This window comes from Typha angustifolia, chromosome 7, assembly GCF_048772165.1.
Source record: "Typha angustifolia cultivar Huaian chromosome 7, ASM4877216v1, whole genome shotgun sequence".
NCBI classification, from domain to species: Eukaryota; Viridiplantae; Streptophyta; class Magnoliopsida; order Poales; family Typhaceae; genus Typha; species Typha angustifolia.
In genome coordinates, this window is record NC_133245.1 from 14663675 (window position 1) to 14678608 (window position 14934).

Here is a 14934-nt window from a genome sequence, read left to right on the forward strand (position 1 = left end):
AATTATGTGTATTATCGAACAATCACTTCGACTTAAATATATCATGAAATTATTACTCTAAATAATTCTATTAAAATATCAAACTAGTCAAAACAGCTCTCCATATTAAGAGGATGCTTCAAACACTAAATTATTAAGTAATTGATAACTCTCCTAAATATCTTTAAATTAATTAGAAAAATATAATTGATACTCTTGCAATTTCGTGAACAGTTCATATTGACTAAAGAAATACAAGAAATAAGTAACATAAATACAAGTTTAAGGAGGACTTTGAAATTTAGCCTATAAATATAAGAGTGTATAATATATTTTTCTCCTAAATTAATCCAAAAGATATTAACAACCGAAAGCTTGTAGCAGTCGTTGTAATAAAGCGAAGGTAATGTATTAATGTGCATTGCTATTTCTTAGCCGTGGAAACCTAGAGTCATGTACTCATTTACATTATAAGTAGAGCAGGAATTCCTATAATTAGACGTCCATTCTCATATATCTCACAATAAAGCAGTGTTATAATATTGAAAATTAACCCTTTTTTTTAGTTAATCTCAGAGAATTACTTGGATATGTTTTACTACGTTAAAGTTTGGTAGATACTAAATAAAAACTCTACATATTTGCCATAGTAAGTGGTAACATAAAATTAGACCTCCATATATACATTTTCTGTCATGTACTTGGGGCCTGAAAGTTTGTATTAATAAACTCTTCTAGACTGTATGATTCTATAATTTTGTGAAGTGCAGTATATCTTTGTTTTTCTGGAGCTTAATTTATTTCATTGGATACTACTCTGCCACAGTTTGAGACTGTTGATAGAGCTTTCTATAGGTAGTAAGATTGATAGAAAATTTCTACTACCGACTGGCACAAGAAATGCAATATGAATCATGGAAAATAACAATTGCTTGTAATCCTCATTTCCTGTTGATCTGAAATATATGATGTCTGCCCACAAATGGAAATACAAAAAAGGTAGCTACAGAATTCTGAGATCTCTCATCAGATTTACATGCTTATTGATTCACAAATCAATTTAATCTACAAGGAGCTTTCACTCCAGAGACAACTACAACAACTTGTACAATTTATTTAGGCACTTCAGAATGAAGCCTTTCTTACAAATGGAGCCTTTGTCAAGCTCCAACAAACAATTCAATCTCTAAATCACCCAACATCAGTACATGAGTTCCCAACGACAGCATTGTTTGTCCTTGATCATTCGCTGCAGTCATATGCTTGCAAGGGTCTACAAAAATCTCAGCTTTTGTAGCTTTGCCAGCAGTTGTATGCACACGCTGAAATCCAACCAATTGTTTCTGTGGGGGGCCTATGGTGCTTGTTGATGATCTTGCAAACAATAACACAATGTGGCTTCCATCCCTACTACCATGATTAACTACTGAGATATAAATAGAGAATTTTAGAGCCTCACATGATGAAATCTCTTTGATATTCACATAGTCAAGTCCATCTCTAATTTTGTAGGTGGGTTTTCTACTGATGTGATTCTCCACAGATGATTCAGACAAACTGATTCTTTCAGGGGCTGATAAGATGCTGTAAGAGTAGTTCGAATAGCTCAAACCATACCCAAATGGATATACCACCTCTCCTTGGTAAAATCTGTAAGTTCGTCCAGGGTAGCCTCTTGAAGGATCAGCCCTCATGTTCATATCATTCATTGGCACACTGGTGAAGGACTCCGGGTACCAAGTAACAGGCAGCTTTCCTCCTGTTACAGCCATAGATTATTAGATTAAAAGCCGTTATGAGAGGTTTGTCTCATAATATATCAAGTATATAGTTTGTTCTGCTAACCTGGGTTGAAGTCTCCAAAAAGGACTTCTGCGACAACTTGACCACCAACTTCACCAGGGTATCCAATCCAAAGAATGCTTGCAATCCACGGATTTTGCTTTGCGAAAGAAACATCTATAGGCCCACCACCCATGAGAACCAGCACTAATGGTTTCTTATTCACTGCTGTGATTCTATTGATGAGGTCCATCTGTTTTCCTGGTAGCAAGAGGCTCACCCTGTCATGGTCTTCAGTCTCTTCTGTCAAGTTTAGGCCGGCAACCACAACTACTACATCCGCTTCTCTAGCAATGTTGATGGCTTCATCGAATCCATCTGTAGAGTTACAAGGCACATCAACACATCCAGTAGCAAACAGAGTTTTTGGTACATAAGCCTGGACGCCATTGAGAAAGCTGATCGGATCGCAAGGAACACCTTCAAATAGCGAACAAAGTTATAATCAATTTCATCTAGAACCAAATGAATTAGGATAAGCTACTCAAATGGCTGGAGTACCAAACCAGTATAATCTCCACCCAATATGCTTGTGTCATTCGCAGCAGGGCCAATGATGGCTAGAGAACGGATCTTGCTCTTTTTCAAGGGCAAGAAACCTTCCTTATTCTTCAAAAGGACAATGCCTTGTCTCCCAGCTTCCAGAGCAAGCTCCCTGTGCTCCTTCGTGCACACATTACTGGATCCTAATTGTGTAAACCATTGATTTCCCCTATCTCCATCAAACAACCCGAGGCGCAGCTGAACAGAGAAAAGATTAAAGAGCGCGCGATCAATGTCTTCCTCTTGGACTTTTCCTTGCTCAACAGCTGATTCAGTATGTCGTAGCAAATATGTCCCACAGTTGATATCCATCCCTTCTCAAGAGAGAAGCAAATTAGCTAAATAACCCAGATTACGGCACACAACTCTGAATCCCCCCCAAAAAAAAGTTACCTGCTTTGAGCACATCAGCTATCGAATCCTCGGGAGAATTCGAGTAGGTCTGGTTCTCATAAATTATCGCAACGGCATCGCAATCAGAAGTGACATAACTACATAGGCAATGGAAACATAATCACTTGAGCAATAAATAAATAAAAAATCAAACAATGGAAACGCAATTTAAGTGGCATACCCCTGGAATCCCCATTCATCTCTAGCCTTCTTCAGTAGATCTTGCCTTGCACACATGGGCACCCCATTCACCTGATTGTAAGAACACATCAAGCAACTCGCATGCCCTTCCTCGATACAACTCCGGAACGGCGGCTGGTAAGAATCCTCCAAATCTTGCTCTGTGACCAGGGCATTAAAGGTATACCTCGTAAAGTTCCCCCATTTCTCCAGATCGTAAGCAGTGTAGTGCTTGCAGCAAGCCGACAGCATCATCGGTCCGCCGCCGCGGCCGTCACCAGCATAGTGATGGTCGTACTCGCCTTGGAATCCCTTAACGTACTCAACGGCGTAGGAGGCCACCACCATCGGATCCTCGCCGGGGGTCTCCTGGCCCCGGCCCCACCGAGGGTCGCGGAAGATGTTAATATTGGGGGCCCAGAAGGTGAGGCCAGCCTGGCCCAGGTTGTACATGGCGCGGGCCTCGACGGCGATGGCGTGGGCGAGGGCGCGCCATAGCGTGCGGTTGAAGGCGGCGGCGGAGAGGATGACCTGGGGGAAGCCGGTGGCGGCGGAGACGGAGCCGTTGAAGCGGACGCCGGGGCCATTGGAGGAGATGCCGTGGAGGGACTCGGACCACCACTCGTAGGCAGGGAGGCCGAGGCGGGGGACGGCGGCGGCGGAATCGGAGAGCTGGGAGATCTTCTCCGGGAGGGTGAGGAGGGAGATGAGGGAGCGGGCGCGGGAAGGGATGGGGAGGGAGGCGTTGCAGAAGGAGAAGGAGTTGGCGGTTGGAAGAGAGCAAGGGCGATTTGGTAATGCAAAGATGGGATTTATTACGAAGAAGAGGAAAAGGAGGAGGAATTGGAAATAGATCGAGCTCAGTCCCATCTGGATGAGAAGAAAACAAGAGGAATCAGATGAGATATGTACATAGATTACTTGTAGTCAGTCTTGGGATTTGGTCATTGTTCTATTTGGTTAGAAGATTAGCTTTACCATATTAGTGTCCGTGTTTTTTCTATTTTAAAAATTATTATCAGTTTAAATTAAAAAAAATTATTTTATATCGTGCTGTACTTTTATTTTATATCACTAAGTTATTCTATATTTAATGAATAGAAATAATCATCATTTAAGTCATCTTATCAGTTCTATTAACAATGTGTGTGTATATATATATATATATATATATATATATATATGCATAATAATATAAAACAAAGTTGGAGAAGTAAACTAATTTTTATCTCAAGTATGGGAAGTTAAAACGTATTTACCTTAATTTAGTATGAAAATAAAGATAAGTTAGACAAAGCCCAAGCCATTTGACAGAGGTGTTAGATCCAAACCAGCTAGTTTGTCCAAGGCCCATTTCCAACTTAGGCCATTCTATTCCCCTCCGTCCCAGAGATAGACGAACCCCAAAGATCAACAACAAACCCTAGTCTCCCGTCTTGACCGAAGCTTCAGCTCCACGATCCCCAACCCTCGCGCTCTCTCCCTCTCCCTCTCCCTCTCCCTCTCTCTCCTCCCTCCTTGCCTTTACGAACCTTTCCCTCCCCCTCTCCCCCTCTGTCCTTCTCCCCATCTTTATCTATCTCTCTCTCTCTCTTCTCTGCACATGAGATGGTAACCGATCTCGCTCTCCAAACTCTCTCCCCATCCCTTCACGCTTCTTCCCCAATTCGCAAATCCATCTCCTCGAAATCCAAATCCATCCATATCTCTAGCTCCGCCAATCCCAAACCCCACCATAAGCTCCAATCCCATCCTTCCTTCACCAAGCCCCAGCCGCCATGGCTCCTCCTCCCTCCCACCCCGCGGGAGAACCCCTCCTCCGACCTCGTCTCCGACTTCCAGCTCAACGGCTCTGCCTCCGCCGTCCCCTTCTCCCTCCGCTTCCTCCAGCTCCGCAAGAAGCGCATGGCCGCGCCGCGCCGCCCGCGTCTCCCCTCCCCCGATCTCGGCTCGCTGGGCTACGCTGTCTGCTCTCTCGCGTCGGCCCTCGAGAGTTTGCAGCAATCGGTTGTTAAAGAGGAGAGCTCCACGGATGCGGGCGACTCCATCGTTTGGCTCTTTAAGAAGGTCTTCGCCTCGTCTCCGCTCCTCGTAGTCCAAATTCTTAGCCTCACGACGGAGTTCCTGGCGACCTCCGCCCTGCCGCTATTGCCGCGTCCGCTTGATACCGGAGAATTCACCTGCTGGTCCGATATCGGAATCCTTGACGATTCCGACAAGGCAATGTACTGCGATGATTATAAGCGCAAACGAGCTGCTTACGAGCAGATCATCGTAACCGAGATGGCGAGCTCCCTAATTCTCGCTAACTATGCCCAGCTTCTGTATCAATACGAGAACGATCCTGACAGGTGGGTTATTTTGAAATCTATTTTAAATCTTCGGATACTCTAAAAACATAAAATTAGAATCTGTAAAACTAAGGTGGGTCTGGCAAGATTCTGATTCTGTCCTTAGGAATCTGATTCTAATACCGTATTAAGATAATTATATTTTAATAGGATGATTTGGGGTTAGTGGTTATTGTAACAATGATTAACTCGTGGACCACTCTAAAACCTTAAAATTATAATCTTTGAACATGATTTAAAGTAGGTCCCGTAGGATTCTGATTAGATTTGAATCTAGGAATCTGATTCTGATGTCATATTAAAGCACCAATTTCATTCAGACTCTCTCAATTATGTAAAATTTCCTAAAGGTCCTTTTATTTAATGTTCTATTAAAAAGTATCGTGTTGTTAATTTTTGGACTTGGAGTATTATTTTATTTTTACTTTAGAAAAGAGAGAGAGAGAGAGAGAGGAGTGGAGAGATATTATATTATTGAGAAAAAAAGAAAAGAAAACAAAAGAGAAGGCTTATATAAAAAATCTGCAATAGTTTAGGATAATTTAAGGGGGTCTAAATGAAATTAAACCGTTCTAATAGGAAATCTTGGTGACAGGGCGGATGACTACTTCAGTAGAGCGGTGGCGGCGGAGCCGGTGGATGGAGAGGCGATGAGTAAGTACGCGTTGTTCCTTTGGCACCAGCGAGAGGATCTCGAGAAGGCGGAGGAGATGTTCTTGGAGGCGATACAAGCCGAACCGGAGAATAGCTACCACCGGAGCACCTACGCTTGGTTCCTCTGGAGGACTGGTGGGGTGGAGACTTGCTTTCCCCTGGAAGGTGAGGGATGTGAAGAGTGATTGAGTCCATTCTGGATTGGATCATGAGAGAGAGAGAGAGAGAGAGAGAGAGATGGCCTCCAGTGTGGTGATATATGAGTATGTTTACGAAAAGTTGTTAGCCTTAATCTCTTATTCTTTCATTCAACCTTTTTTTTCCCCCAGTGGAAGGCATCATTGACTGTGTCCATCAGCGGAAAGTTACACAGTGAATAAAGTTTGCCAAGGAGCAAAGAAATAATGGAAAGTTACATTTGTTTAAGAGACAAAAAGGGAATCTATTTTTCTTTTTCTATTTTTGACGGAGAATTGCATGTATTTACCTTCATTAAGATACAAAAATTGTTACCAGATACACGAAAGAACAGAAATGTAAGTAGGTATTAATTCTATTATAAGCTCTAGCACTTGTTCATTCTAGCATGATTAAGAAAATAAAAGTAATAAGCTAACTAGGTAAATAATAGATACATAAGAAGAAAGCACATCCCAAGAACATGGAGCACTAATCGGCTATGTCCTCGCAATGCTGAGACCTTTCTGGAGCATAGCAACGGCACCTTGGACATCACGAGGGAGGAAATCAAAAATATTAAAGATAGGAAAAAAAAGATATGGCTACCCCATAATCTACAGAGATCCCCTCTTGCCCTCACTGAAACAAAATCTAACTTTACTGTAAAAGCAACCGATGAGAGGAAAAGTAGTTTTTTTTAGGCTTAGAGGATAGGAGCAAAAAGAATCTCCTCTCCATTAAGAAATCCTAAATGAGAGGAGGAAAGATAGTCAAAGAACTGTATTAGAAGACATCATAGAAAAAGAAAACTTTATTTTTATCTCCTATTTTGTAAATCCAGTAGAAATAAAGCATGAAGAGAAGATCTCATATGGTTTCTCTTATGACATCTACACCTTCAATGATCTCAAGGATTAACGTTTTGTTGCTCAAATAAAGCATGAAGAAGATGGCAGGATTTTAGAAAAGCATCTAATGAGTTAAATATCCGGCGGGATAACTATCGGCTTTCTCCTAAATCTTAGGGAAGATATCCTTGCAACTATCTGTCTTCATTACAAGGCCCCCACAAGCCAATGGGCTGGGTCAGGATAAGCTTCCTGGCCTCTTATTTCTGGTGCTATTGCCATTTGCCAGTCCTCTGATGATAAGTGCCCATCATATGCTAGGCTATCTGTCCATTACTTAACTTTATCGGCCTTAATTTAGAATCTTTTACAAGTTTCCTAATTTACAAAAGCCATTTGCCACACTATACCAGTGTACTTATTACGTGCGATGTACCAGATGCTGACGCCTTGGTTCCTTTAATTTACACTCCACAATTCACCATTGGGAATCGTTGCTTGCAATCGCTCTTCATGAGATTAGAACATAGCACCTAACTCATAACACCCACCTCATAAATATAGTCCTATTGCAAAAGGATTAAAAGGACCCAAGACAAGACAAGGACATCACAACCTCCACTAAAAGGACATCCTGATCCATTACATCGGCCAAAGATTGAACTCAAAATAAGTATATACGCACATCTACGAGATAAATGCGAATCTAGACTCAATAACAACATGTCTACCAAGATAATCCACTCAGTATGTGGCTCCAATCGGGATATAAATATCATAAAACTTCACATATATAGGAAGATGGCATCTATGCATCTTAAAAGGTACTTGGTTCACATGCAGCTAAGCAGTCCGCCAGCCACTGAGAATATTTCGTTATTGTAGCACTGTCACTCAACAGGTAGCTATAATTAGAATACAACATCCATGTGATTAAGAGAACAATTAATGGGAATTATTTTATTCTCATGTATGCTCGAATAAGACGCATTTGTCGGTCGAGTATCTTAAGACCCCAGATGTGGGAATTCCCAAAGGAAAGTGTGTTTGGGTTATAACTTGACTTGTTTAGGTGCTTGGGATTTATAATGTGGTAAACAACAAAAGGTTAAAACGGTAAATACAACCTAATTAGTTAGTATTCACCACTTTTAGGATATGACAGGCCACCTTTTAAGTTTAATTAAATATGAGAACGCTAGTGATGAAACCAAACGAATACTTAGCTTGCTTGCTAAGTATACTATATTAAATTGATCCTAGACGATCCATTGGTTAAATAAAGTAAATCAAAATCTGAATTCAACTGCCATGGCGGCTAATCAGAGGCTGCCAAGTGCAAGTCGGAAGGAATTCCCTGCATCGAGGACGCAGGCGATCAGGATTACTTCCAACTCGCGCCTCATGCCGTCATCCAATAATTCCACTGACGTCAGACGAATCCGAAGGATCGAGTGGCGAACTTAGGCTTGGCATTGGTGAGTGAGAAGCTGGAATCCCAGCTTAAACACCGTGGAGCCGAGGGTTAGCTGCTCTCACTGAAATGGGTGTCAGCCAGTGAGGTGGCCACTAATTTAGGGGGATTTGGGTGTGATGGGCTAGTTTTAGGGGTGGTGGGCTCCTCCTTGCTCCTCAGCTGTCCCAAATAAATTTCACCGTCGGCAAGGTTGCCTCGTAAATCCTGTACAAGTACTGCTCGCACCCAACAGCGGCGCTATTCCGTGTACTGGACAAAGTTCCCACCTGCTACTATTCCTACATGCCATTAAATTCATGAAAACTATTCTTTTCCCGAGTAAAGCTTCGTACGCCTTCAAAAAATGTCTATTTCTTATATAGAATTTGTTGACCCAGTTATATTTGAAATTTCCTATCTCAATTATTCTACTACACCTCTATAAGTTCAAAAATAGGAACGCGTCATTCCAGCCTGTCCAACTTCCCACTCCTCCGTTCCCATTTAATTATTATCCCACCCGAGACTCGATCCATCCCTATTCTAGTCGTTTAACGCCCCGCTTATTACTTCTTATCTCTTTGAACCATTCCATTCCATTCCATTCCACATCCTTCCGAACCAATCCAATCTCCACCAAATGCCACCCCTCCGCCTCTTGTCCCTCCTCCTCTTCCCTCTTCTCCTCTCCACTTCCCTCTCCACTTCCCACCCATCCCAACCCATCTCTCTCCCCAACTTTCGGGAAGCCCCCGCCTTCCGCAACGGCCATGGCTGCTCCTCCTCTCCGATCATCCACATCGCCATGACCCTCGACTCCACCTACCTGCGCGGCTCCCTCGCCGGCGTCCTCTCCGTCCTTCGCCACGCCTCATGCCCCGAGTTGATCCACTTCCACTTCATCTCCTCCGCCTCCCCCTCCCGCCGCCTTCCCTTCCTCCGCCGCGCAGTCCTCTCCGCCTTCCCCTCCCTTCCCTTCTCCATACATCCCTTCGACTCCGCCCTCGTCCGCGGTAAGATCTCCTCCTCCGTCCGCCGCGCACTCGACCAGCCCCTCAACTACGCCCGCATCTACCTCGCCGACCTCCTCCCCGCCGCCATCTCCCGCGTCATCTACTTCGACTCCGACCTCGTCGTCGTCGACGACGTCGCCCGCCTCTGGTCCATCGACCTTGAACCCAACCACGTCATCGCCGCCCCGGAGTACTGCCACGCGAACTTCACCTCCTACTTCACCTCCGCCTTCTGGTCCCACCCGACCTTCCCGACCGTCTTCTCCCACCGATCCCGCCCCCCGTGCTACTTCAACACCGGAGTAATGGTGATCGATCTAGAGAGATGGAGATCAGGGGACTATACCCGGAGACTGGAGCGATGGATGGAGATCCAGAAGAAGGAGGCGAGGATCTACGAGCTCGGATCGCTTCCCCCGTTCTTGCTCGTCTTCGCTGGCGAGGTGAAGGGGGTGGAGCACCGGTGGAACCAGCACGGGCTCGGTGGGGACAACGTCGAGGGTTTGTGCCGGGATCTGCATCCGGGGCCAGTGAGCCTCCTCCATTGGAGCGGGAAGGGGAAGCCATGGCTTCGGCTCGATCAAGGAAGGTCGTGTCCGTTGGATAGCCTGTGGAAGCCGTACGATTTACTGAGGAGGAAGGAGAGGGAACCCTTCGCCGACGAGTGAGGTGGGGATGGGGGGGAGATCGGCGTGGGGCCTACAGGGATCGGGAGCAATCAGCCAATGAGAGGTTAAAGTTGAAAAAGGCGACAGCTGGCGAGTGAAAGCACCTTGCCGGGTGGCGATCGGCGCGGATCGATTCCAGTAAGACAGAAGCTAAAAGAGGGTTCTCTTTGCATATTACCACCGACACCTCTCTTTTGACGATTTTTGCAATTCGCTACCTCCTTTTTAGTATATTTTATATAAGGATATCAAAAGTGAGGATGTTGGCTGCAATACGGATAGATGTAGGTGGTGAATCGCAATAAACCCAAGATGGAAATGGGACGGACGCGTGGAGATGTACCGCTGTGCAGCGTGTGTGGGAGAAGGGAATTTCCCTTCCTGTTTGAATGGAGTCTATTGTTGTTAGTTCAACAGCTGGTAGATATTTCTTGGCTTCATCTGAGGCTCACAATCTGATGCAGGATAGAGTTCGAATGACTAGGCTGCATCTTGTAAGCAAGGTGGGCTTACATCTTTCTCTCTTTATTTTTTAATCTTTTTTTAAACTCTCGTCAATCTGGAGTCGTGATACTGGTGAGTAATGTGCATGAAGGGCATTTGGATGTGAAGAGAAGGGAATAACTTTTGTTTATCTTCTACAAGAGGATAAAGTTTAATTTCTTTCGTACCTGGCACGTAGGTTGGTCTGCCTGTCTAGAGACTCTTACCTTTCACTGTTACACACTGTATCGTGCAACAATTCATGTGACTGGTTTTATTGCAAATCACCAGCGTCACTGTGGATTGATTACCTCCTTCCGCTCCAAAGATTATCCCCCCAAGCATTGATCCATAACATCACCTCTCCGTGGGCGCTTTCTCTTGTGCGCGTGGGCTACTGCCTACAATATTGCGTCAGGGCGGAAAAAATAATAATACATGGTTGACATGTGAAAAAAATAATAATACAAAGATAGTCACATAAAAGATAATATTTTTACATGGTTGACATGTGAAACTCTATCAATTTCAATATATAGATTAAAAAAGTATAAAGGATCCAACCTAAAAATTTGTGTTCTCTTTATAAGACTCACTATTAGAACTTTCACAAGTTATTCTGTTTATAAGCTTTTATGATGGTGTTTGTTGTGTGTCATTCTTGCTTTGTTCTCTAGACTCCCACAGTATTTCTAATAACTAGCATCAGAGTGGTACCAACAAACCGGTATATCTGAGTCAACAAGAGAAACTTCTCGGACTGGACAATTAGAATCCTAATAAAAATGGTTAACGTGCATTTCTCGATTTCTTAATTAATTACACCACAGCGTGAGGAAAATATTATAAAAGACGTTGCAAAGGATCAAAGCATTTTCTATATTCTTGAATCCAGAAAAGTTACATTTTCCAATCAAATTTGAACTCGAACCTGATCACACTCACGGCTATCTGGCTAAGTTCCGTTCAAATTAGCATCCGGCAACGTTGGACGTATACTGGCCCAAATCTTGTGCATATGTATCCGAATCCAGTCCATCTACACGCTGAGGCCCAATATTTTGGAATAAAGCCTGGCCTTGAAGCATCATTTAGGAAGAAAATGGAGAAAAGATAATGAGTTATTAGTTTTAAATCCCCACGGACCCCCACCACAAGTTTATTAACTGATTCGTTTGATGAGAACCAGGTGCAGCCCAACGTCCCTCGTTCCCGTCGTGCCGAGTCGTAAGAATAAATTTTTTTTGGTTACCTCGAACTATATGATCTCCACCTCCCCCTCCTAATTTCCCTTGACCGAAACAAAAGTTCTCTTCTTTATTCCCCCTTCCCTCCCCCCGATCTTCTAATCCCTCTAAAAATCAAGGATCCATGTCGATGGAGAACCAGGGCATCCTCTCGTACGAGAAACTCGAGGGGGTGGCGAGCTGGGTCGGCACGAGCGTCGCCTCGGCCTTCTTCGCCTCCCTTGAGCGCTGTTCCTGCATCAACCTCAGCACCGCCGAGGACGAGAACGAGGACGAGGAGGAGGCCAAGGACCGGCCTCTCATGTTCACCAAGAACGCACCCAACGACGACGCCGACGCCGACGGTCCCGCCAAGAGCTCCCCCGTTTGAGATCATCGATCCGTGCCTCGTGATCGGTTCGGTCCTTTCTCCCCCTCCAACCCCACACCCCCTCCTCTCTCTTTTTTTTTATGTGACTTTTAATAGATCGGTCTTGTTCTGTTCCTGTCTCGTGTTCTGTCTGTTGAAATCGTGGGTTCACTAGTTATTTTTTCCTCTGTGTTGCTCTGTGTCGTGCGTCGTTATGAGACCAGTAGAATCATAAAACTTGTATGTTATGATGTTGTTTTGTGGCTTAATTTCTTATGGTAAGGTTGGTGGTGTTGTGATGTTTTTTTCTTTGTTTCGGTATTAAGAAAATGTTAAATATATCTGGTCATCTCTGTATAATATCATAAGAATCCCTTGTTTAATGAATATGATATCCATTTCTACCTATGTATGATGCCTGCTAGATTCTTTGTAGTGGAGAAAAATAAATCCATGCATTTAGTTATGAATATACTCTGCATTCACGGAAGAAGAAGGTTAAGTTTCATTTTTACTCTGAACAGCATGATCTTATGCTGTCCAAATCACAGTAAGATATTTGAATTTTTAACATAAAAGCTTGCTTGCTGTGTTAGGAAAGGATTGGAAACATCACCTCAAAACCTTAATCATTTGAACAAGATGTGCATAGTAACTATACCTCATGGAGCTGAAGGAGTTAGGAAGCAGCTCTTTGTCTTATTTTGTGAAAAGCATAAGATGTTCTGAAGAACAGGAAGCATGGTTCACTTCAATAACAGGGAATGAGTACAATAAGGTTCATGGAATGGCAAGTGAGGCAATATTATGTTTGAATGTATGACCTCATAGAGAGGAAGAAATTGGATATAGAAATTCTCACACTCCTCTAACCCGATAGCTTTACCCAGAGTGTGTGGCTTACAAATGGAGATTTGTATAGTCTACAGGGTTCAGTTCAAGTGTTACATTTGGAGACATTTTTGACTTTTGAGACTCTGAGCAAGATAGTTGTTGAAACGTATCTTTTAAAGTGGTTATAACATTTAAGATTTATAGGTTAAAACATGGTTTGATGTTTCGTCCGAAACCAAGGGGTTTTGCCAAAATGTTTTGCATTTCGGTCCTATCCAGTCCGAAACTGCCCCCAAAACTAGCATCAAACTGAAACAACTCTAATAACATTTTTTTTTATATGTTAAGCTAGGTTTAATTTGAAACCAACTTGTACTTAATCAATATCAATCTCATTGCATAAGTGCTATCAAATTTTGCGTGGTAAATTAAAAAAATAAGATAAAAAAAGATTATTTATCAAAAGAAGTCAGAAACGGATACAAGGAAACTAGAACTGAAACCAACTGAAATTGATCGAAAAGTTTAATTTTTTAATCAAGCTGAAACTAAAACCGAAACCAAAACTTTTGTTGAAAGTAGGAAAGATGCAACGACTCCATATTTATTGTGATCTATACTTTCGGAGTAACAAGAGTAGATATATGATGGACTGATAGCGTAAGATTTTTTTGTTCCTTTTTTTCTTGGTGTAGCGCCACATAAGCATAGGATCAGACCGGGGACCTCAGCACCATTGCACACATCCCTAACCCTTGGAATGTGTCTGTAGATACATGGAACATAATTTTGATATGAGTTATATAATTACTTTTGTTAATGTGGTACTTGTCTATCTTTTTTTTGTTACGTCATTTAAGATTTTTCTTTGGGGTGTGGGATGGTGTTTTGGGCCTTTAGGTAGTTGCCTGGTTCTTCAAATTTTCTTCTCTTTTTAATCTGCTGAGTTGCATATTCAGCAGATCTAATACATGCATATCATATATGTATGCGTGCTTATATACGGGTATGTATGATATATATGTTCCATTTGTCTATTTAAAACTTACATTTTCTTTTCTTTTCCTCTGAATACAATGCTGGTCCTCGAAGAGCTTCACACTTTACCTTTTCCTTCTAGATCGTCATAAGGCTCTGTTTTGTTTATTACACATTTTCACATAAATTTTTTCAGATAAACAAATTTGACCCACATGTGCATGTGCCTACCATGTATGCAGTCTAAAGTGCTTTCGCTGCATGAATTGCGCAGTGGCCTTTAGAAGTTTTTTCTAACTGCTTTATTGAACACTGATATCAAACATTCATCACTATAATCAGGCAGTCCAAATATTGGTGCGCATGCATAGAGATGAGCGGTAAATTTTTTTAAAGAAAGGCTTAGTCATTTGATGATGTTATCCCTGCAAAATATCCTTTTAGATTTACTATTCTCCTTTTGAACAATTACGGATGCACATTGAAGATTGTTATTGTGTCATTGGAATTGAACCATTACATGTTTAGAGGTCATATAAGATGATACCACCAGAGTTGGTTAGATCGACTTAAGATGAGATCTTCAGAGTTGGTTAGACAAATTACTGCACTATGGTATGAAAGACGAAATTTCAAGAGTAACTGAGCCATCTGGCGGCGTAATAGACAACTAAGTTCATACATATGTGTTATTTATCAGGATACAATCTCGTGTTATATCAGAATCTCCTTTCATCTGAATTCAGGAGATGTTGGATAAGTTTCTGTGTAATAATATTCTATATTCTTTCCTGTGTTGCCTGCCACCGCCTCCTTTTTCTTAATTTCCATGATCCTGTTAACCTATATTTCTGTCATCTGTATCCTAGATGAGAGCACAGGTGTCTCTTACTTATTGCTACTTGATTGAACTTATTTCATGAATAGGAAAATTTT

General features: G+C 42.5%; 4 protein-coding genes across 4 annotated transcripts; 3 read left to right on the plus strand and 1 right to left on the minus strand.

The window, feature by feature from the left end:
• Positions 1-907: 907 nt before the first annotated feature.
• Positions 908-3904, minus strand: LOC140763365 (probable beta-D-xylosidase 6). The gene is made up of 5 exons (XM_073101525.1): positions 2939-3904; positions 2758-2855; positions 2328-2678; positions 1825-2241; positions 908-1738 (listed from the first exon to the last, which is right to left on the minus strand). Exons 1-5 carry the CDS (start codon positions 3805-3807, stop codon positions 1140-1142), a joined length of 2334 nt encoding a protein of 777 aa, XP_072957626.1. The 5' UTR covers positions 3808-3904; the 3' UTR covers positions 908-1139.
• A 273-nt stretch (positions 3905-4177) lies between these two features.
• LOC140762917 (uncharacterized) lies at positions 4178-6387 on the plus strand. The gene is made up of 2 exons (XM_073100900.1): positions 4178-5288; positions 5884-6387. Exons 1-2 carry the CDS (start codon positions 4546-4548, stop codon positions 6125-6127), a joined length of 987 nt encoding a protein of 328 aa, XP_072957001.1. The 5' UTR covers positions 4178-4545; the 3' UTR covers positions 6128-6387.
• A 2566-nt stretch (positions 6388-8953) lies between these two features.
• LOC140763546 (probable galacturonosyltransferase-like 3) lies at positions 8954-10766 on the plus strand. Its single transcript, XM_073101778.1, has one exon. It carries the CDS (start codon positions 9067-9069, stop codon positions 10105-10107), a length of 1041 nt encoding a protein of 346 aa, XP_072957879.1. The 5' UTR covers positions 8954-9066; the 3' UTR covers positions 10108-10766.
• A 1074-nt stretch (positions 10767-11840) lies between these two features.
• Positions 11841-12489, plus strand: LOC140762892 (uncharacterized). The gene has a single exon (XM_073100869.1). It carries the CDS (start codon positions 11962-11964, stop codon positions 12205-12207), a length of 246 nt encoding a protein of 81 aa, XP_072956970.1. The 5' UTR covers positions 11841-11961; the 3' UTR covers positions 12208-12489.
• Positions 12490-14934: the final 2445 nt, after the last annotated feature.